General features: G+C 42.5%; 1 protein-coding gene across 1 annotated transcript; it reads left to right on the top strand.

Annotated features, from left to right (window-relative positions):
• Positions 1-97: 97 nt before the first annotated feature.
• Positions 98-18,533, top strand: LOC135378265 (lipid scramblase CLPTM1L-like). Its single transcript, XM_064611246.1, has 16 exons — positions 98-255; positions 459-626; positions 713-813; positions 1,204-1,417; positions 4,272-4,399; positions 4,479-4,551; positions 4,686-4,803; positions 4,898-4,992; positions 11,855-12,043; positions 12,368-12,433; positions 15,029-15,079; positions 15,551-15,633; positions 17,142-17,176; positions 17,253-17,353; positions 17,423-17,538; positions 18,307-18,533. Exons 2-16 carry the CDS (start codon positions 474-476, stop codon positions 18,386-18,388), a joined length of 1,605 nt encoding a protein of 534 aa, XP_064467316.1. The 5' UTR covers positions 98-255; positions 459-473; the 3' UTR covers positions 18,389-18,533.
• The last annotated feature ends 2,877 nt before the right edge of the window (positions 18,534-21,410 follow it).

The following is a 21,410-nucleotide window of genomic DNA, read 5'->3' on the forward strand; positions in this document are numbered from 1 at the left end:
TTTATTTTATGTTACAATATGTATAATCTTGATAACCTTTTTGACGTTTCAATAAACAGTTTCACTAATTTCTACGTAGTTGCGTACGTAAATAGCGCGGCTGAAACCCTCCTGGCTGCGGCACAGGCGGCGCGCATACAGCCGGTTACAGTCTGTCTATGTTGTGTCGTTTCGAAATGGAATGACGTGAAACTCAAAGTGAATTAATAAAATACTAAACCAAAGCTCTCATCAAGTTCGCGACAACAACAGAGGGTGAGACTAAGAGTATTTTGATTATTTTTCATCATAATTTCAGATATGTGTGTTTATTTTCTGATCATCACTGGCATTTTTCTCGTCCCGTTAATCCATTCCCCAATCTGTTCCGCAAATGTTGTAGGATTTAGTATTCTTACACTTCCATCAGCGAAACCTTAATGATCTTTCTCCTGTGAAGCTGACTGTATCTCTTCCAGGTTTGAAGTGCAAACATGGGGGTTTCTCTTACTCTTGTTTTAAGCGGAATGTTTATAGCATACATTGCACATTCCACCTGGTCTCTCTACAACATTTATAATCCCAAGCAATGTGAGAAGGGCGACCTCTGCATCAAGCCAGCTTGGGACAAGCAATCACGTTTCCAAGTTAGTATTGCAGCATTTGCTCATGAGTCGTGTAGTTTTATTTCGTGCATAAGTATCGCCTTACGAGCATCCTTCTGTCTTTCAAGTTTTTCTTCTGTACATCGAGGTCCAACAAAGTAAGATCTGTGGAAGATCTTGCACCCATCTGGGTAGAAGATGACCTGGACATATTTAAGTCTAATGAGAAGTAAGTACTGCTAAAACATTTCAGCATTTCTGTAAAGAAAGAACAGGAAAAGACACACTCTCTGCTATAGCACTGCACAGGCTCGGGCTTACCAGAAAGCCCGGCCCACAGGCAGGCCGGGCCAGGTAAAGCCTTTTTATGGGCTTTGGCTGGGCTCGGGTTTGACCATTATGGGCCGGGGCCATTTGGGTCTAAGAATGCGGCCCATGCAGTGCTCTACTCGCTCCCTTTTAAACTTCCCTGACATGTGTTTCAAAAGTTGCATTTTGCCACTCCGCAGTTGCATTTTGCCATAATTATAGGTGTGGTTCAATTTGAACAGGAGAAGAGAAGACCAATAGAACTTCACATTCTTTTGCTCTACTTTACTCTCTCTACTTTACTTTACAGGGAGCTGAATGTCACCCTCCCGAGGAGAACCCTAAAGAATGGATCTCTGAATGCGTATGTGCTTCTCTTGGAGCGTAATGTGCATCACTCTCCTAAGACACTGGAACAAGCCTTCGATGACCCAAATGTGTCCTTTGAGTCAGGAACCCTGACAAAGCACATTCCGCCACAGGATGCAGAAGTAAACCTCATAGGAATGAAGGGCAAGGACAGTGTGAGTAACAAATCTGTCATTTCAGTGACATGTAATTGGTTTGTGGCGGCACCATCGCTGGCGCCATAAGCTGTGAAAAAAAAAGCTTTCTGAGCTCAGTCGAGCTCTAGTTTCCACCTCGATCAGTTGTATTGTAGCCTCTGTCCTTCACAACAGGTTTTGTGACAATTTTTAGCCATAAGAATGTATATGATTTGAATCGTAGTTCCATGGTTTAATACAGATTCGTGTGAACCAGGTTTTATTACTGAAATACTTCAGAAAGGACATGCCTTTCCTCAGGATTGAGAACCCCATGGCCTCAGTACTCAGTGTCAGTCTACCAGTGCAGCATGTCAGCTGTATGATGTCATCCTCTTACTTATTTACATTTCTTGTTCATTGAAGAGTAAGTTTTGAGTTTATAATGCTCACAAACCTGGTTTTCGGTGTTCATCAGCCAAGTTAAACCTGGTTTGTACGTCCCCATATACCATCCACGTACCGCATGGCCATGCCACCCTTGACATTACACAAACCCATGAAAGCATTACCAAACATAATTCAAGTTTACTGCTAACCGTACATGGCATCACAAGTGTCCAGTGGAGTGAACAGGATGGAGACACAAAAACAAAACGTAGACTTTTGAACGAGACAGACTATTCAAAGGCATGAAGTAAAATTTTAATATATTTTCATTTCTGTTTCCACATGACAACAGCTTCAGCTCTAAATTTTGATATGCTATGAAAGCATGTCCCTGTGAGTGAGAGGTGGTGAACAGAAGAGATGTCATGTGACAGGCCAAATAAAGGTGTAGCCTTAATGCCTGTGAGGAAACCTGCACGAGGGAAGCCATGCTCGCAGTGCCCGCACTAGGGGAGGACGACAGGATTCTCAGTGCTTAGCAACTTAGAGGCAGCATGAAACAGAGTCAGTACTGGAGTGGAAAGGCTTTACTGTTCAGTAAGTGGAGTTGATATCCTGTGGGAGGGCCAAGTCGAAGTCCGGGACTGCATACACGGAGCCAGAGACTGTTGTCGTGGAAGAATTCGGTGCTCGGGGGACCAGCTGTCAATGAGACGTTGCACAAGCCCAAGTGTCAGGAAGGAGCCGCCAGTGAAAAGTCTGCAACCAGCCTCCAGGGTCGATGTTGCCCTTCTGTCGCGAGCCAGACCACAATCGCTCTCGAATCCCGTATGCTTCTTTCTCACACTCACGTTTGCCACCCGTGCCTCTTGACCATAACAAAGGGGACAACTCACCAAACACATGGTCTTCGTTCGGACCCTGCTGGAACGCACATGGTCCACCTGAAACTTGTTTACTCCCTCATTGAGGGCATGATCTTCAGAAGCAGGGGAAGGAGGAAGCTAGAGGGATATGCAGTCGCTTGACCTACTTGCCTAGGGTATAAAACTTCAGGTGACAGATTACTATCAGTCTACGAAATCTCATTCAGGACTCATCTTGCACTTTTATGCAACATTCAGAATGGTAATGAATACAATATTCACCTTGCAGAATAAGCATTTCATGTGAATAGAAATTGTCTGCATGCTCAACACTCAGGATGGTGATTCCAAAGGATTGTTTAGTGTATTTATATAGCATGGCCAATACTCGGACACAAAATGCATATATGTACGGATCTTTATAGCTTTTTCCCTCTGCTCTCTGGATCTCTTCATACTGGATAACAGGATTATGCATGAACACAACTAATTGTGTTGCTTATTTGGCATACGTACTGCAAATATATTCCAAACATATTTACTCGCGTATTTTGTGCAATCGCATAATTTGCGCACCCCTAGTTTAGTACTAAAAATGACAAGAAAAGGGAAAATTGTGTAATTTGCGCACCCGCGTTTTCACTCGTGGATATCTGGCACGCGCGTCTCAGCGAACGTCGCGATTGCTTTTCACAGCGCCGTCAGTGCTACCGAAGTTATTGCGGTGCTTTTGTTTGATTTGCATACAATTTCGGGTGATGGTCCAGTGACGCGATGGACGATACTGTCACTCAAAGTATAAAACGCAGAAAGAAACGCTGGACAATCACGCTATGACAAACCTTACAGCACAACATGACAAAGTTAGCGAACAATGTGTGCTTTTGGTTTCGGCATTTTGCCTCCCGACCATCGGCGGTTGCGCGGTATTTGGGTACTTCTTTCGCGCTTCTGCAATGCAGTGATAATGTCAATATCGGCTCTGCCGAGAGCCTATATGACTGGCACACTCAAATTTTGAAATTTTGCGTCGTCTGAATATCGTAACGAACGTTCCCGCGCAATTTGCACCCCCCAACGTTTCCAACTTTTTTGGAGGAGGAAAAGCCCGCAAATTATGCGAGTAAATATGTCACTTGTTTCTATGGACATATGTCTAAGGAACACTCTGGTGATTGATTTTTTGAAACAAATTTCATTTTTAAGGAATGGAACGGTTGCGACACAAGCTAGCAAGATGTCTGATGATGATGACGGAACAAGGAGGCATCATATCTTGGAAGTTTTTAGCCTACCATTTTATTTTGCAGTTATTACCATTTTCATATTAGAAATAAAGAGAAAGCATTTCCATGTGTCCTGAAGAACGTAGTCACCAAGAAGACCTCTTTTTTCGTCATGTATCAGGACATTTGTAGTTGCAAAATTTAAATGTTACCTCTGATTCTACAGAGCCTGTGGAAGATTTCCTAGTGTTTCATCCAAAATGGTTCTTTTTTTTTATTCTAGCAGTTTTAATTGGTGCTTAGGTTGCAAACCCTTCATGTAACTGGACAGTGTATCTTCATAGTAGCAAATTTTCTGCACGCAATTGCCTGAGAATGCTAGCATTTATGTCCACTTTTGCTGAGTTTCAGACACAGGCAACTCCTAAGCAGAAGAGTCCCATAACTCACTGGAAACCAAAGTTGGATGTTAACATCATGAGTGATCCGTTCTTCTTTAAAGCCAGAAATGTTCCAGCAGAAATTGGCCATCTTATACAGTAAGAAGCTCTGTGTTGAATTGTCAGGGACATGCAAATTGAAGGATTCTAATGAACATTACTATTTTGTGTTTTCCAGTCTCAATTCAAAGCGTCAATACCTACCAATAGTTCACATGACGGACGTGACAATTCGAGAGAAAGACATGATTGTAAGTTGCCTGTCTATATTTCGCTTTATATTTCTGTTAAGATGCTGAATTAAAAAAGAAGAAGAATCTGGTTCTTATCAAGTTATGTCAGTGCCGCTGACTCTTTTGTTTTCCACTCTCTTTCCTTTGAACAGCCTGTAAATGCAAGCGTGCCCCAGATGTCATTGAAAATTGTCATCAATCCAATCTCAGTGGGAAGGCTGCGTCTGATGATTAGTGTCGGCGAAGCATTCAAAGCCATGTCATCATTTGGTAACAACCTTGGTTTGCAACAAATGCCTGCATGGGAAACACACAGCACATGATACTGTGCATTACATGCACTGTTTCCTCTTTCTTCTTCCAGGTCTGGCCACTAAAGACACTGATGAAGTGAAAGGTTTATTTTTTGATACCAATTTCTATGTGCTCCTGCTTACTCTACTGGTGTCAGGGTTCCATGTAAGTTTTAGTGTTTACTATCTGCTAATTGTTGCTGATTGGCTGGCTTTACCAAACACATGTGACAGGGGCAAGGAGGGAGTCGTATTATGCAGCCCTTGCTGCACATTGATTGATGCACTACGTGAGAGCTGGGTGTGGCAGTAAGTGGACCTAGTAACAGGTTTCAGAGTTCGCAACAGTGTCTTTTGAAACAGTTCATTTCATTAAGAAACTTGTAGAATTGCCAATTAACAATGCTGCCAGAGGAAATACGTAGTAGCATGCTCCAATCAAGAGTTATGTTTGGGGCATGTTATTGGTCATGAGGCATTTACAAGCATCAAGGAAGGGCCTATCACACTGCAGGTCCTAATATGGCTGCCTTGTTAGCCACCTACCTTCCACCGGCCCAAGGTGTTGCATCGTATCACAGAGCACAAGTTGTACAATAAGTGCATACTAGAAAAGTGTCCCAACATCCACGTTTCATCTGAGAAATCATGTCTCGCCTGTTATGTCAACTGAAAATGGTACGCATTTTTCACAGGAAGAGCTTAGCACTCCTTGGAAAAACATTACGGTAGAACCATGTTAAAGCCTACTTCGCGGGAACATGGGAAACAGCTTAGGTGTAGCAGAAATCACAAATATATGGCCACTTACTTGCTAAAAAATGAAAACAGAAAAATACAGCACTTATGGAAATGTGATTTTTTGTTTGCCGCCAAACCGGCCTTGCATCCACATGAGCAATTTCAAAAACATTTAAGCCAGGATATGGAAAGTACGTTCACTACGCACAAGCACCACGACTTGTAAGAAGTGAAAATGCTAGGCCACAGAAACTGCACAACTGAGTCAAGTCACATGACAATCATAATGATAGTGATGGGTACATCAACCTATCTACAAACGTTGCCAGCACGCTGTGTACGTAGCTGTCAAGCGCTTGGCATACAAAATATCTCGACACTCTACGCTTGGAAAGGAAGCGTAAAGTTCTGGATAATACCTGAGCGCTGTCCAGTGTCGCACACAAGAGGTCACTCCGAGCTTGTACGTGAAAAGTATGTACTAGAGAACAGATCGCGATAGCCACCACAGTTAGAGGTGAGCGAGGATAACATTGACAGTATCCGCATCTGCACTGTACTCGCGCACGTAAGATCCACTACCGCTCTAGTTGAAATAGGTGTATCCGCACCCGGAACCACACAGATACTATTGAGTACATTGAGTATATCCACGCATCCGCAGTCATTGTATTTGCAGTAGAAAGTTCACGTGGTGAAATTGCAGACCACTTAGGAACACTATGTTATCCAGAATTGTCCAATAACATGCTGTTAAGAGGGGATACCACCTCCGGCGGCCCCATGTATTTTCTATGGGACAAACTTTGCAGTCTCTTTCGGTAAATAATTAACCGATTTTCACGAGACTGGTCTTGTTGGATAGCATTGAGAAATGCGCTTTTTCGCTCCAGAAAAAAAAATTATTGGTTTTCTCAAGCCATTTTTCTGAACACGTTACTGAAGTACAAAAAATTACCAAAATTCGATACTCAAGCTTTGACACGCTCTTATAAAAAAACTAGGGGACTTATGCGGAAAATTTTCTGAAGCGATAAAGCAGAAATCTTTCTAGAGCATTTTAATGCCAGGATCATTCGCATTCGATTATCTGTTCTCTCGATATATGATAAAATGTGAAGGTTGGCAACGCGCTGCATTTTGCGCCTCCCTGTGGTACCATATCGCGGGCTAAAGGGGTAAAAAGAATCCCTCCGCCACACAGCAGCGTAAATACAACACCCTACCCTAGATTCCCTTTCCTGACAGGTTCCATTCCCGCTGTTGAAGTCTTTGACACAGCTCTTTTGGGGAGATTAGGTAAGGGAATGACAAAAGCGTCTGCTGTTCGGGATTGTTGGAGATAGTGTGTGTGTTGCAATCTCCCAGTCTGTTCCCTGCCTTGGGTTTTTCCGACATGATCGGTATGACAATGCACGTTTTCCGGCAGGCAAGCCTCCAGCTATGTTGTGTCATCCGTGTTTGTTTTCACCATGGATCCTACGTGTGTATGGTGCTGTCTTTGTAAGCATACTAGTTTTTTTATTGCACTGAAATGATGAAAATCGGCACTGCTTTTGTTATTAGTTGCTCCGATGCAGGTGTTTATGAAAAAATGCCCCCCCCCCCCCCCCCACACACACACAAAAAAAAAAAAAAGCCACCGAAAAAATTATCCCCTGAAAGAAATGTCCACAAAAAAAAAGTCCCCTGAGGGACATCCACTATTGATATGTATGGGCTTGTTCGCTTTGGGCGTCGACTTTTTGCTACGGTGTGAATAAACCAGGGGGGGATATGAAGATACATTAAGCAAAGGGGGAAAAAGGAAAGGTCAATCGAAGCGAGTAGTCGTATATTCTATTCGAATTCCTAATCAAATAGGTGTTTCTTCCAAACCGAACACATTGCAATAATTGCGAAGCTGCGCACGTTAGACTGGCATAGGGAGGGCATAAAATAATGTGATCGCTACTCCAACATGGAAAGCGACGGACGACACGGAACGTCTCGGTAAATTGTAGCAAGATAAGATAAGTTGATAAGGAAATTTAAAGATTACGTCCGTTTCATGCCGAATAATGATTTCGCATATGGTGGATACCATGTGTACGGGTGTAGGAGAAAATGGTCCAGAAAAAAATGGCCCCGCAAGCAGACTAGTGCCCGTTACTCAACAAAAGTAATTGATTACCGTTACCATTACTTCTACACAAAAAGTAATTTTTAACATTACCAATTACTCAACTCCAAATGTGATCGAGTAATGAGTAGAAAAGTAACGCCCTACTTCTGTCGTTACTCTGCATTCAGGCAAATTGTCAGGCAGTCTTTGCGTGCCTCAGAAAAAAAAAGAAAAGAAAAGAGATGTTCAATTCAATTCAATTCTTTATTTCCCAAACAAGTTGGTGGGGAGATGTTCATCAGCGGAACAGGTGAAGTACAGCAAAAAACACGAACGCGTAGGAGAGGTAGATCTGTACATCTACTGTATTTATGGCCCCGGAAGACGTTGACCAGATTGTGGAAGAACATCCCCATGACTCACTAAACCCCCAAAGCTGCCCTAACTCACTAGCGATCGTTCGCTGAATGCTAGTATTTTTCATCTGTTGGTCAGACTTTTCTGTGTCGATGTTTTATGGATAACAAAAGCTGTACATACACTTATTCAATTGTTCATTGCCCTTACAACTCCGCTTCTGCTGATGATACGGCTAATCTACAATTGAAGTATGAGAAGACAACTGAAAAACCTTTATCTGACCAAAAACACGAAAATACTATATAGGAAAATATTAGTATCCAGGTTGAGTTGGGAACTACATCCAACGACACCCACGTACAGTGATCGTGAAATCGGAGCCTCAGGATATGTGATTCATTTCATTGGTATGAATACTATGGTGAGCTACGAGTACAGAAGGTAATGCGCCATTTTGTAGTACACGCTGTAGTACTTTCTTTTATAAAAGAACGCGACTACCATTTTTACATCACATTTGCCAGATATACATAAAATGCAGCAGGACGTTGGAGGATTGGTGAGTAAATGTCTGGTAAGCAATTGTCTGCTTGTTCTTTTTATTTTATTTTATTTTTATTTTTTTCTGAGGGGTTCATATATTCTAGGACCATTTATTCCGTCGCCCATAAGCCAGACATCAAATAGGATGAAGGTGTGACATTGTATTAGAAGTTGTAAACAGAATGCTTTTGTAGCCTATTTCTGTCCTCCTGCCCGATTGTGACCGTTTCCAATAAAAGAGAAATAACAAATGGTATGAGACTCGTAAGCATCAAGCGTAGGCTCGCTTGCGTGTGTTTTGTAGATATTCTATATGGCTAATGTAATCACTCAATCAATCACTCAATGCACCACACTTTTTCTGTGAATACACAGCACTTTGCCTTGCGAAAGCCTTCTGTCTGCAGATTGTTTTACTGTTGCAACTCCCAGCCAAAGACGTAACACCTGGACTTTGCATGCTGGTGTCGAAAAACTCGGACATGGAAAGCTAAGATAACATCAACCCCAGAAGTCAGTGGGTGCAGTCCACAAAGAGACAATGAAGAAGCATTCGCCTTTGTCAGACCTGTCTTTTTTTCCTTTAGCTCAGTTGACCTTGGCAAGCCACACATGACGGGGGATCCCTGGACCTCAATAGTTCACGCACACACGTCACACGTGTTTATGGAACTACACAATCCCGCAGAGGAGCAACTTGTAACAGGAGTATTGGTTACAGCTTTCACCTTGCTGAGACCCGGATGTTTGTGTGGCGCCATCTACATGCGACAAAGTCGTGAATCGGAGATGGCTCCTCAGTGATATCCCCTCTTAAAGGCACAGCATCGCAAAGGATGACACGCTGCGATTGACGTTGACAGAGGCATGAATTATGTTTATTTGTGGATAAAATACGGATACCTGCGCGAACTGCAGAAGTTCACAGTTTTATCCACACGGATTTCAAAACATTATATTTCTATCCGCAAACCACGATGTTGTGCTGATACCCTCGCATACCTGTAACCACGGTTTAAGCGGGCATTAAAGTAGCACAGAAGTCATTTTTAACACCCTGTTTTCGTTCTATAAAACTGTTAGCCGGGCCAGTAAGATGCACCATGAGAAGTAATTCACCCCACAGCATCATAATTATCGCAGAAATTGAATTTAAAGTACACCGCAAAAAGCGACCGTGCGCAACGGTGGTGGAGAGCAGTAACAGCCTGTGACGTGTCTGCGACCTTGCGCTTACGCTACACACTTCACGCTCGCTGATTGTTTCAGAGAATGTTGTCTGCTACTCAGCTGTTCGGGGCTCCGAAGAAGCATTGCTCCTGGCTTGGTCATGATTTAACCGCTCCTTCTATCCCCAATTCTCCGGGGAAACTGGCAAAACTGGTTTACGGCGCTGACCCCCATTGACCAACGAACCAGAACACGTGGACTGTGTAACGTCATCGGTGACGTGGCATCATGCTTCTCGTCCTCATTACACCCGCAGTGGCGAGATAAGGGTGAACACGCGGAGCTATGTTTATATGACTTTTTTCTGGGAAACAAATGGCACACATCAATACCTTTCGTGCTACCCGGTAAATTGACACACACACTTTCATCAAACGTCTTAATCTGAAAATTTTTTAGATGTATTTGCCCTCTGTAGTCCTTTAAGTCCATTGGCTTTAATGGCAGTGGGGTGGGGGCCTTGACACAACTATGTTTTATGCTGGACTACTGTTCGAACAGGTACATATTAACGAGGTTTCACTGTGATTGCGTTACTGTTGCCTGTGCTCCCTGAACCTGTGGAAGGGCACAGTAATGCTGTACTCTTCTCAAAAGACGCAACTTGTGCCCTTGCATTCTTTTATTCTCTTCAGAAGGTGCACTGAGCCATCTCTATCTCAGACTGAGAGATCAGCATGACATCAATTTTGACGTTGTAACTGGAAGACAGCACCCTTATTCTAATGGCAGCCACAAATACAAGCACTAATGATATTCATTCGTTTCTTTTCATTAGCACACTCCCTCAGGGCATCCATGACAAATCAATTCTTTTGTCAGTGTAGTACCATTTCCTTGTACTTCTGTCTTGTGTTTTAGTGTTAAACCCAGTAAAACATGCCCCTGATTTGCATCACCATCACTTCAAGTGAAATCCAGAAAACCCGAGAATCGAACTAAGTGCACACTGAGCCACTCATACAGTCACGGGCGAACACTAAGCATCATGCTCGCACTTGCGTCTCACAATTTCGTGGGTTCTTCTTTTCACTTTTGTTTCTCTCCCAACTGTGTGTTCTTTCACATGATAGCACCAGATTTTGACCCTGCCTTACAGTTTCTAACATAAAACCCGATTTTTACCTCCCGATTTGAGAAAAATATAAAACCCAAGAACACAAGGGTCTAGTTGTGTGAATCCTGGGAACCCAAAAGTACAGGTTACTTCGCGTGACTGTCAGAAACCTTCTGTGAAGTATATTTAGGGGCATGTGTTTTTGGGTTGTATGTTTTTTTTAAATTGGGGGGGGGGGGGGGGTAAAAATCGGGTGTTATTTTCAAGAGCCGTTGAACAGGGTAAAATCGGGAAATATCGGGTGGACAAGCAGACTTTTGGGTGGGAAAAAAAGTAGAAGTAAAAAAAGTGATGAAAAGAAGAGCTCTTCTCTCGTTTTACATACAGACATGAGATGCAGAACATGGCGTTCTCTAGTACCAGTATTGGTGGCTGAATTTGGGTTTTTTGGGGTTTTACCCCAAGTGACAGTTATGTAAATCGCAGGGTAGAAACGGGTTTTACTCTAAAACACAGGGCCCTAAGTATATTTGCTTTTTGTTCACAAGTTTAGGAACCAGACAAAATGCTGGCTTGTAACTGAAGTGAGAATGGCAACACATTGGTTGTGGCTGCTAAGATGCATAATGATGCTTTTGCATCATTGTTGATATGGTGACCGAGAAACTGGAAAGTGGAACATATTGAATATACTATCAGTGTGCAAATATGTGTTAGAGGAGTGGCACTCGTGCATGACATTACAAGCAGATGACACATATTTTTTTCCTAGCTCCCTCACATTTCTTTCTGATTGCAGGGGCCTTCTGCCCCTTTTGTTATCTCCTCTGTCTACTCTGTTGCGGGTGACACAGCAGTGTACCTCACTTGATAAAAAAATGTAACTGCATATAGTATGAGCTGTGTAATTGCACTGATCTGGTTTCACTTTGTTTAAGTGCTATACTTAAAAACAAGCATAGTAGAATATAATTTTTTATGCTTTCTTGGCAGCTACTATTTGATTTCTTGGCTTTCAAGAATGACGTTAACTTTTGGCGTCACAAGCAGTCTTTTGTGGGTCTCTCTCTGAGAGGTGTGGTCTGGAGAGGTGCAAGTCAGGTGGTTATCTTCCTCTATCTAATGGATGAAGATACTAGTCGAATCGTTCTCTTCACTACTGGTGTGGGTGCATTAATTGAGGTATGTATACATTTCAAAGCTACTTTGGACTACTACAATTTCTTATGAAATAGTTTCGACAAGTGTATTGCTTTCTGAGGCTCAATTGGGATCTGTACTTGATGCACGTTTTACCACAGCACTTTAACAAGGGAAAGATGCACAGTCTAACGTGATGGTGAAGCATATGCCTGATGCACTAACTGTTTTGGAAAATTCATCCTCAACTTCCACTATTCAGTTGACTGTTCCACAGTGCCTTGGTTGCTTCTGTGGTTTACGAATACAACCTTTTATTGCTTCCATGTATTTCCTTTTATATGAACTGTTATGTATTTTTTACAGCTTTGGAAGGTGACAAAAGCACTCAAAATGAGCATCTACTTTGAAAAATGGAGGCTCAAAGTTCAGGTAGTGACACTTAGTGCTATTTAGTAGACCTATCTTTTCATTAATACGCAGGCAGTGCACAGCATATGCTATTTGACATCGGAACTTAGCATAACGTGCCACATTTTCACGTTTGAAAATGTAACAAAGTATGAAGACAGGTCCCTGGCTTTAAAACTTGGCATGTTTTGCTTGCCCTGTATAAATTCAGTATTCTGCGACCTCAGGTAATGCTGCATAAGGCTCGTGATCTATCAAGGATTCCCCATATTTCAAATATGAACTTTTGATCATCATTGAAAAGCAGAAAACCACACTTTTGAATAGCTTAGCACTGTGAGTAATATAGAACATCAACCATGCCAGTCGTGTGCACCCACTGCATATTCATTGCAGCAGCTTAGCCCGGACAAAAGCCATAGCTAAACAGATGCTGTCACATGCTTTCTTTTTATACTCAGACTCACAGTGCAAAATGCTCCAATCATTTGCAGCCAGTTATTTACATTTGCATTTTACAGCCAGCACTTTCACTGCTGTGATGTCACTGGCGGTAACTTATGGGTTCCGTTATTACGGGGGTTCCCAAACTGGGTCCCATGATGTCTCGCTAGGGTTTCATTATCAGTCCGTGTATACAACCTCGTTAGCCTAAATTTTAATGTGATATTGAGCTTTATCTGTGCAGTAATACCAAATACAATGCTCCTATTTTATTGTAACTGCCATGTAGTGGTGGCTGCAGGTGTCAAATTTAAATAGTTAATGCTTTGTCATTTGAAACATGTCCCATGATAGCTGCCCTTGGGATGCCAAAGATTCTGCGGATGTTACATAAAGTGGCGTGGTATTTACTGTACACTAGGTCAGTTGTCTGTGCAGTGCCCCAGTTTCCCTCTCTCCCCTATTGCCCGTAGAGCAACCTCATTGGTCCCTCATAGGCCCTCTCCCAAATAAGCGGGTAATACGAGGGTGGTTCCATAAGTTTCGGGCCCGAGGTAGAAAATGCGCACGAACTTGAAAATGCGATTAAGGACGCGTGGCGCCATCTGTTGGAGGGCCGGAGCATCACCCTCAACCCTCTCCATGCTTTTGTCGGTTGGAGAGCGGCATTTCAAACAGCCAGGGTGCACTCTTCAGTTAAAATGGAAAAAATCGAGTACCGCGCTGTGATAAAATTCTTGACAAAAGAGGGACTTTCGCCTATAGAAATTAAAGCACGACTGGACAACGTGTACAGGGAAGCCTCTCCATCGTACACAACGGTAAAAGTCTGGGCTAAACAGTTTTGACTGGGGCGAGAGCCCATTGAAGATGATCCACGCGATGGTCGTCCAGTGGAAGTGGTGACACAAGAAAATTTGTCTCTTGTCGAGGAGGAAGTGCTGAGCGACAAGCGTCTGAAGGTGAAGGAAATCTCAGAAAGGCTGGGGCTTTCCAAAACAACCGTTTTTCGCATCATCGGCGAGGGCCTTCACATGAAAAAGGTCAGTGCAAGATGGGTGCCACGACTTCTCTGGTCAGTTCAAAAGCAACAGCAAGTCGTCTGTGCCAAAGAGTTTTTGGAGCTCTGTCAAGAGAACGAAGAAGAAATATTGAAGTCAATTGTCACAGGGGATGGGACTATGGTGTTCTACTATGATCCCCTTTCGAGAAAGGAGTCGATGGAATGGCGCAAACCAGGAGAAGCACCCCCAAGAAAAGCCAAGGTCACACAATCCACAAAGAAGATCATGGCAACAATATTTTGGGATTGTCACGGGATCCTCCTCATCGACTTCAAAGAGAGGAACACCACAGTGAATGCGACTTATTATGCTTCACTCCTGCACCGACTGCGAGACGCCATCAAGGAAAAGAGGCGCGGCAGGTTGAGTCGAGGTGTCCGGTTGCTCCAGGACAATGCCCCTGTCCACACGGCTTCTGTTGCCAAGGCTGCACTGAAGGAGTGCGGCTTCGAAGAAATCCACCACCCACCCTACAGTCGAGACTTGGCACCGAGTGACTACTTCCTGTTCTCAAACTTGAAGAGCGATCTCAGAGGACGGAGATTTCAAAACGATAGTGAGGTGCAAGAGGCAGTTTTTCAGCATTTTGCGGACAAAACTTCGGGCTATTTTTTCAAGGGTATAAGAATGCTGGTTGAAAGGTGTCAAAAGTGCATTGAAGTTAAGGTTGACTATGTCGAAAAGTGATACACTTGTTTCGTCTCTATGACTATTAAAAGTTGGTCGGGCCGGAAACTTATGGAACCACCCTCGTATCCCAAGGTGAAGCACATTCGGTTTCCTCTGTGGACCCATGCAAAGACCCAAGCCAGTCTACGAATACCCCTTATCGCTTGTGAGTGGACAGAAATTTCGTCACGAGGTTTATCCAAACTTTACCCTCTTCCCCACGGAGAGACAAACTGTCATAGTATATAGCCGAAAGATATAAATGGTGGTCAAGTGTACGAGAGGTGGGGTAATTTCCATTTAGAGTACAGGGTTTCTTGCTTCAAAGCTTCATCTCTGTTGAATGTGATTTTCTACAAAGCTTGTTATTGTGTGCCATGCAGCTTCACAGTATTGGTCAAATGTTGAAATACAAAAGTTTTCTTTTGCTCTGATATAGTTTGGAGACACAAGCGATGAGGAACGAAAAACGGATGCCTACGACTCTGAGGTATGGCTGTGTTTCTTTCTTCTTCGTTTTCTTTCTCTTGGACAACCTGTGCATGTCACATGCCATCTTTTTGGTAATATGCCGCATGCCATCTTTCGGTAATCCAGAAGATGTGGGCTCGATCCCTACAGCTGGCTAACCTTTTCAGTGACTTTCATCTTTTTGGTGTGCACACACATTCACTTGAAGCAGCATATACGTTGTTCCTATTCTGCCACGTCAGGTTTCTAGTTCAGCATTGAGTTTAGTACCTCTTTGTAGAATGATTTCACCTTTCTATGTTGAATTCACTTGACGTTCTAAAGTGAAGTACAATTTTGTAAGAACATGAATTGTGAGATTATGTATGAGCAGAGGTCTGCTAGAAAAGAGAAAAACAGTAGCAACTGGAAGTAGTGTGTATTACTTGATGGACAGGATCTCCTCTTGCAATTTCTGCAGTGACAATAACAAAGTCTACCATTATTACAGGGCATGAAATACTTGTCATGGTTTCTTTATCCATTGTGTATTTGTGGGGCAATATACAGCCTCATGTATCAGTCACACAAAAGGTAAAGTGGAATACAAGCTTTGTCTCAGTTGACATATATACAGGGTGTCCCAGAAAATGTGTCATTGAATTATAAAAAAAAAAAACTACGCCACCTAGAATCATGCGGCCGTCAGCATTTGTTCTTACTAGGTTTTTGTCACATCCTGATGTGAATGTCATGTAACGTAAGTTTAATTATGTAAATTTTTGTAAACTGAACTCGGGAAATTTGCCAAGTAAAGGTCACAAGTAAAGGCTGTAGAGCATGATGTTCGGCTATTTTTTCCTATGGTATAGCTCATCAATATCCCTGTCAGTTATCATTAATTTGAGTAAATTTGGCACTCTCTTCACACTGGTGGGGTAAAAAAGTGACCTTTACTTGACGAATTTCTGAGTTCATTTTGCAAAAATATACATAATTAAACTTGCGTTACATGACATTCACATCAGAAGGTGGCAAAAACCTAGTACAAACAAATGCCGTTGACCGCATGATTCTATGTGATGTAGTTTTTTATTAGAATTCAATTACACGTTTTCTGGGACAACCTGTATATATACAGGGTGTCCCAGCTAAATGCGAACATATTTCTTTAAAATATATACATCACTTTTTCCGAGATGAAATCAATTGCAATATAGCTTATGCTGAAGGGCACTCCTTAGGAGGGCATTAGCAAACTCCTAAGCCAATGTCTTAATTAACTTTAAGTAATTAGCTTTTTTATTATAAAAGCTACGAAGTTGTCCCAATGAGAACATCTGGTCCTTTGGTCACCTGATACCGGAGCTGTTTTCAGAACAAAAATCCGTTTGATAGATCATCCGTAAAAAATGTGTGAAGGAACACCATTTTTTACTTTATTTTGTTCATGGCGCATCTTCCGAGACGCGACTTTCCTTCACCCACAATGTGAGAGGGTGAAAGAGCACACTATCGCCTCTTGCGTCCTGAAGAAAGATTAAAAGAAAACAGAAAATGCAACACAAGATAAGGGCAGTTCCGATAGAGTCACCCAATACATTTGCTCTTGTTTTGTTTCCGCAAGTTAAAGCTCATCTTCGACGCATGAGGCGGCACTGTGCTCCTTCACCCTCCAACATTGGGGGTGAAGGAAAGACGTGTCTCCGAAGATGCCCGATGAACAAAATAAAGAAAAAAATTGTGTTCATTCATGATTTGTTTGCGGACGATCTATCGAACAGATTTTTGTTCTGAAACCGGCTCCGGTATCAGGTGACCTAAGGGACCAGATGTTCTCATTGGAACAATCTTGTGGCTTTTATAATTAAAAAGTTAATTATTGAAAGTTAATTAAGGCATTGCCTTAGGAGTTTGCTAATGCCCTCCTAAGGAGTGCCCTTCAGCATATGCTATATTGCAATTGATTTCATCTCGGAAAAAGTGATGTATATATTTAAAAAATATATGTTCGCATTTAGCTGGGACACCCTGTATATACAATGATATTTACACTGGAAGTGCTCTTTTGATAAGAAATGCCCTCTGCTCCTTTTCTGCAGCTGGTATTCATGGTGCATTCACAGTCTAGCTAATGGTGAGTGCTTGGTGACTGTTTGGCACTGTTGTTTGCATTACTGTCAGTAGATGTACACTCTGCACTATTTCCCCAGGAGTGTACGCCTTTGGGTTCTTGTTCATGCTACCGCAGCTCTTTCTCAATTACAAGCTCAAGTCTGTAGCTCACCTCCCATGGAAGGTGTTCATGTACAAGGTGAAGTAATATGTCTAGCTTATGGGAGAGTATGCATGTAACAGATTTCGTTCCCATCCTCATTTGCAGGCATTTAACACATTCATTGACGACTTGTTTGCCTTCATTATCACGATGCCAACTGCTCACAGAGTGGCATGCTTCAGAGATGATGCCATATTCCTAGTCTACCTATATCAGAGATGGTATGTGATACTGTGCTCGTGTCCATTTATTAGATTGAAGTTATTACTGTGATAGATTGAGCTGGAATACCCTGGGGGTGCTATTGTGTGTTGTAGTTTCACTTCTGCATCAGTATGTTTTACATTGCCTAATATCATCCTAATCAGTACTAAATGTAACTGGAAGCTAAGACAGAAAAGACAAATGGCACAGCAAAGCGCATAAACTTGACACATTGTACAAAAGGGTTTGTATGCAGGGTTTGTATGGGAGCTGCAACATTAGACTTGCACTGTGCAGGCACATTCGCAGAACTTCTGCACCTGGGAGTACACAAAATGTGTGAACAGGGTAACAAACTTTTAGCTGCTACTTGAAGCAACTTAGTTTGGAAAGATTTCCAACACTCCCGGTGCATTACATGCATGTAGCATGCAGGGGCGGATCCAGCCCCCCCACTTTTTTCCAGCACTTTTTTTTAGCTGGACGCTGCAGACTGTGTGAGTGCTCAGAGGTTCATATTTTGTGCCATCTAAGAAAAATGATAACGACCTGTGAATGAAACATGCACAATTTTCACATGTGACCTTGAAGCTCTGGGGAGGGGGGCATACCTCCTCTTGGTATGACCATGCATATAGGTTCCATAGGTTCTTGATTGATGTGTTCTTCAATGGCAGCTTTCAAGACCATGAATAATATATTTTTCCTCATTTGTCTTAAGACTCAGCTGTATCTCAGCATATTGTTCCAGCAGACCGGTTTTACACATGTATTTCTATTTACAGGCTGTATCCAGTGGACAGAACGCGGGTGAACGAATTTGGCGAGAGTTTTGAAAATTCTTCCAAGAACAAGAAACACAATTGAAGTGTCGGCCAGGAGTCATTTTAGTTTTCTTCCAATGCACCATGTTTGAAGCATGTCACAAGATAAAAACTTCATTTACAAGACACACCTAAAGTGCAAGAAAAGGGAAGGTTGTGCACCAGAGCAATAAAATATGAAGCATGCAGTGGGAGAAAGATACTGTCACATTCCTTAGCTATACCTAAAACTTCAAGTTACACAGTTATATGCCAATAGCAGTAGAAAACACCAATCCATTTGGTTGGCGTTTTCTACTGTATTTGCGTCTTCCTCCCAACCAGACGCATTTGAGTCAAAATGTTCGCATTCAACACAGTTATAAGAAGCTTTCAAGCTTCATCTATGATGCATGATGACTATTTCCTTTTAATTCAGGCCTGTGTCATTTTACTGTTGCCCATGCAAGTTCTCTTTCCAGCTTGCCAATTTGAACCCTCTGCACTTGGATAGCCACACGGATAACGCTATTCTAAAATGTATGTGTCAGAATGCCACATCGTACCATGAAGTTCTCAGAGTTTGAAAAATATGCAGCCTCATCCTCTCTGATAGGTGCAAAATAAAAACTGGCTAGAATAGCAATGGTGTTCTATTGTTTGAAGAGAGCCAGCTGCAGTTCTCGACGAACTACGTTGACAGATGTTTGCACAGCTGAGCCAAACAGGTGAGCTGTTAGGAGGAGGAATGCCTGTGCAAGCATATTTAAGCATATTCACCTACCGTCATTTCATGATCGCAACCGTCTTGCAAGCTGTTCCCAACAGCAGTTGACGTGACTGGCTTCAGCAGCCACTTATGCAACATGCTTCAAGATAACTGGATAACACAAGGGAACAGCTGCGAGAAATTTTGCATAATTTGTGATATGCACCGTTCTAAAATTATCCACCGCTTATATTCGGGCCTGATTGTAAAAGAGTACAGAAAGCCCGTATTATAAATTGTGTCAAGAAAGGAAAAAGATTTTGTTTTTCGCTCAATAAAAAGGTCAATCGTGGTAGTTGTGGTCCGGATAATTCATATTTTCTGTTGTTTTATAGTGTTGGTGCTTAAAATTTTGATATGCTGGTTAGAACATTGACTACACAAATACAAGAGGCAGACATGTCTTTTTAGCCACAGTTGCTTTGCTGCACTAACACTGAATAAAAACAAACATTGTCTTTAACATTTGTTTTTGTGCACTGTCTTTCATTTAAAATATTAGCACAACTGAGGACTAAATAGGAAACACGAAGGAAAAACAGCAGCAACACGTTCACCCCCGTAATTAAAGGAGCAATGAGGCGACGTTTAAGGTGGCTCGCAACCCTGTTTCATTCATCAAGCTGTCCATCAGGAACCACAATTAAATATATTACATTAGCCCTGCGATGTATTATAACTACGCAGAAAGCAGCCGCGGACGGCCGACACGATCCTCACGTGACGTTTGTGCCTTTTGTGTGTTTCTGCTCAGCTCACGCACCGCTTATGCCTGCTTGAACCAGCTTGAACTATGCCGCTCTACGGCACGAGTCACATGCACGGGGACCACGTTACGTCACAAACGTTCCCTCGTGCTCAGATACGCGCTTGTCATGAGTGGAGGGTTTTCTAAAGGCAGAAGAGCAAAAAAGCACTCGTCGTTCTTTCGCAGGAGCTCATTTTATTCGTTGCAGAGCACGCCGTAGCGAAAAACAAAGATTAAAAATTGGGGGGGGGGGGGTCACCTCAGTGCTTCTTTAACCAGTTTTCGAGGGCAATTTCCTCGCGTGTTTGCTTCAGTTCTTTTTAGAACACTTTAATTAGGGGCTTTCAGGCAAAAGTGAGACAGCAGAATGGGAGACAATCTTCGCTGAAAGCCAATGCACGTCAGCACGTCGCCGAATTTTGCTACGCAAATGAGCCGAAACCGAAAACGTTAGAGGGCCATAGACATTGGAGCGATGGCGATGGAGATGATTGAAGTAGTAAGCTGTCGACGGCAAGGGTCATGTCTTCCCAGCGCTCCTCATGTGCGCAAATTTGGAGCGATGGAGATTTTCGAATTAGGAGCTCATCTGCTAGCTCGATCAAAAACTTCGGCCCTGATAAGCAGACGACGGTCAACATCATGCACTCCGGAAGCGCACGGATTTTTCAACGTACGTGCTCGTTTCGGGAGTTTTAAGAAATAGAATGGCTTTCAAAGACGATTAGGGCTCATTCTGTTGTCTCACTTTTGCCCAAAAACCGCTGTTTAAAGAGTTAATTACGTCTAGGTAGTTCGCCTGACAGTATAACGCAACTACAAAAACGGCATCTAGCTTTCATCGCGCTTCTATTTGAAAAAAAGAAAAAATGTGTACATCATAAAAAAAAAAAAAAACTGTGTAGCACGCGGGGTGCTTGTCGATGAAGAATTATTCTGTTCTTAAAAATAAATAAACCAGGCTGAATAACACAACAATTTGGAACCTCCTGTGGTAGTATGCATTTGACTTGAAAATTTGCCAAGCAATAGTTGCATTTTCAGCCTATTTTAAACATGCTCCGCTCTGTCTTCTTCTTGCCCACATAAGTGATTCATCCAGACCCCCTACACCCCCAAGTGTTCCGTGACACCCCGCTAACTTTTTCACCTGTGTAACCCCTGCAGGGGGTGCCCTTGCGATTTCAGCTTTAGATACATGTTGGTACTGGTATGTTAAGCTGTAATGATGGAACTATAACAATAACCCCCCCCCCCCACACACACACACACAATTTTTTCCAACACCCCTCCGTGCTTGGGATTCTGGATAAACCACTGGCCCCACATACAGGGCGTTTTTTTTTTATATATATCCTTTACCGAACTTTTATAATAAAACTATGAAAGCTATCTAGATGCGGTTTTCAATGGTAAGTTATGCGGCCCTGCGGACGTTCACTATCTGAACGACTAATTACCTAAAATTCATTAATTAACTTATTAAGTCTGATGTTTCCTGGGAAATGCGAGATAGCAGAATTGGAGCCAGCCATTATTGAAAACCATGCTCTTTTTTCAGTATCATGA

Source organism: Ornithodoros turicata, chromosome 1, assembly GCF_037126465.1.
Source record: "Ornithodoros turicata isolate Travis chromosome 1, ASM3712646v1, whole genome shotgun sequence".
Classification (NCBI taxonomy): domain Eukaryota; kingdom Metazoa; phylum Arthropoda; class Arachnida; order Ixodida; family Argasidae; genus Ornithodoros; species Ornithodoros turicata.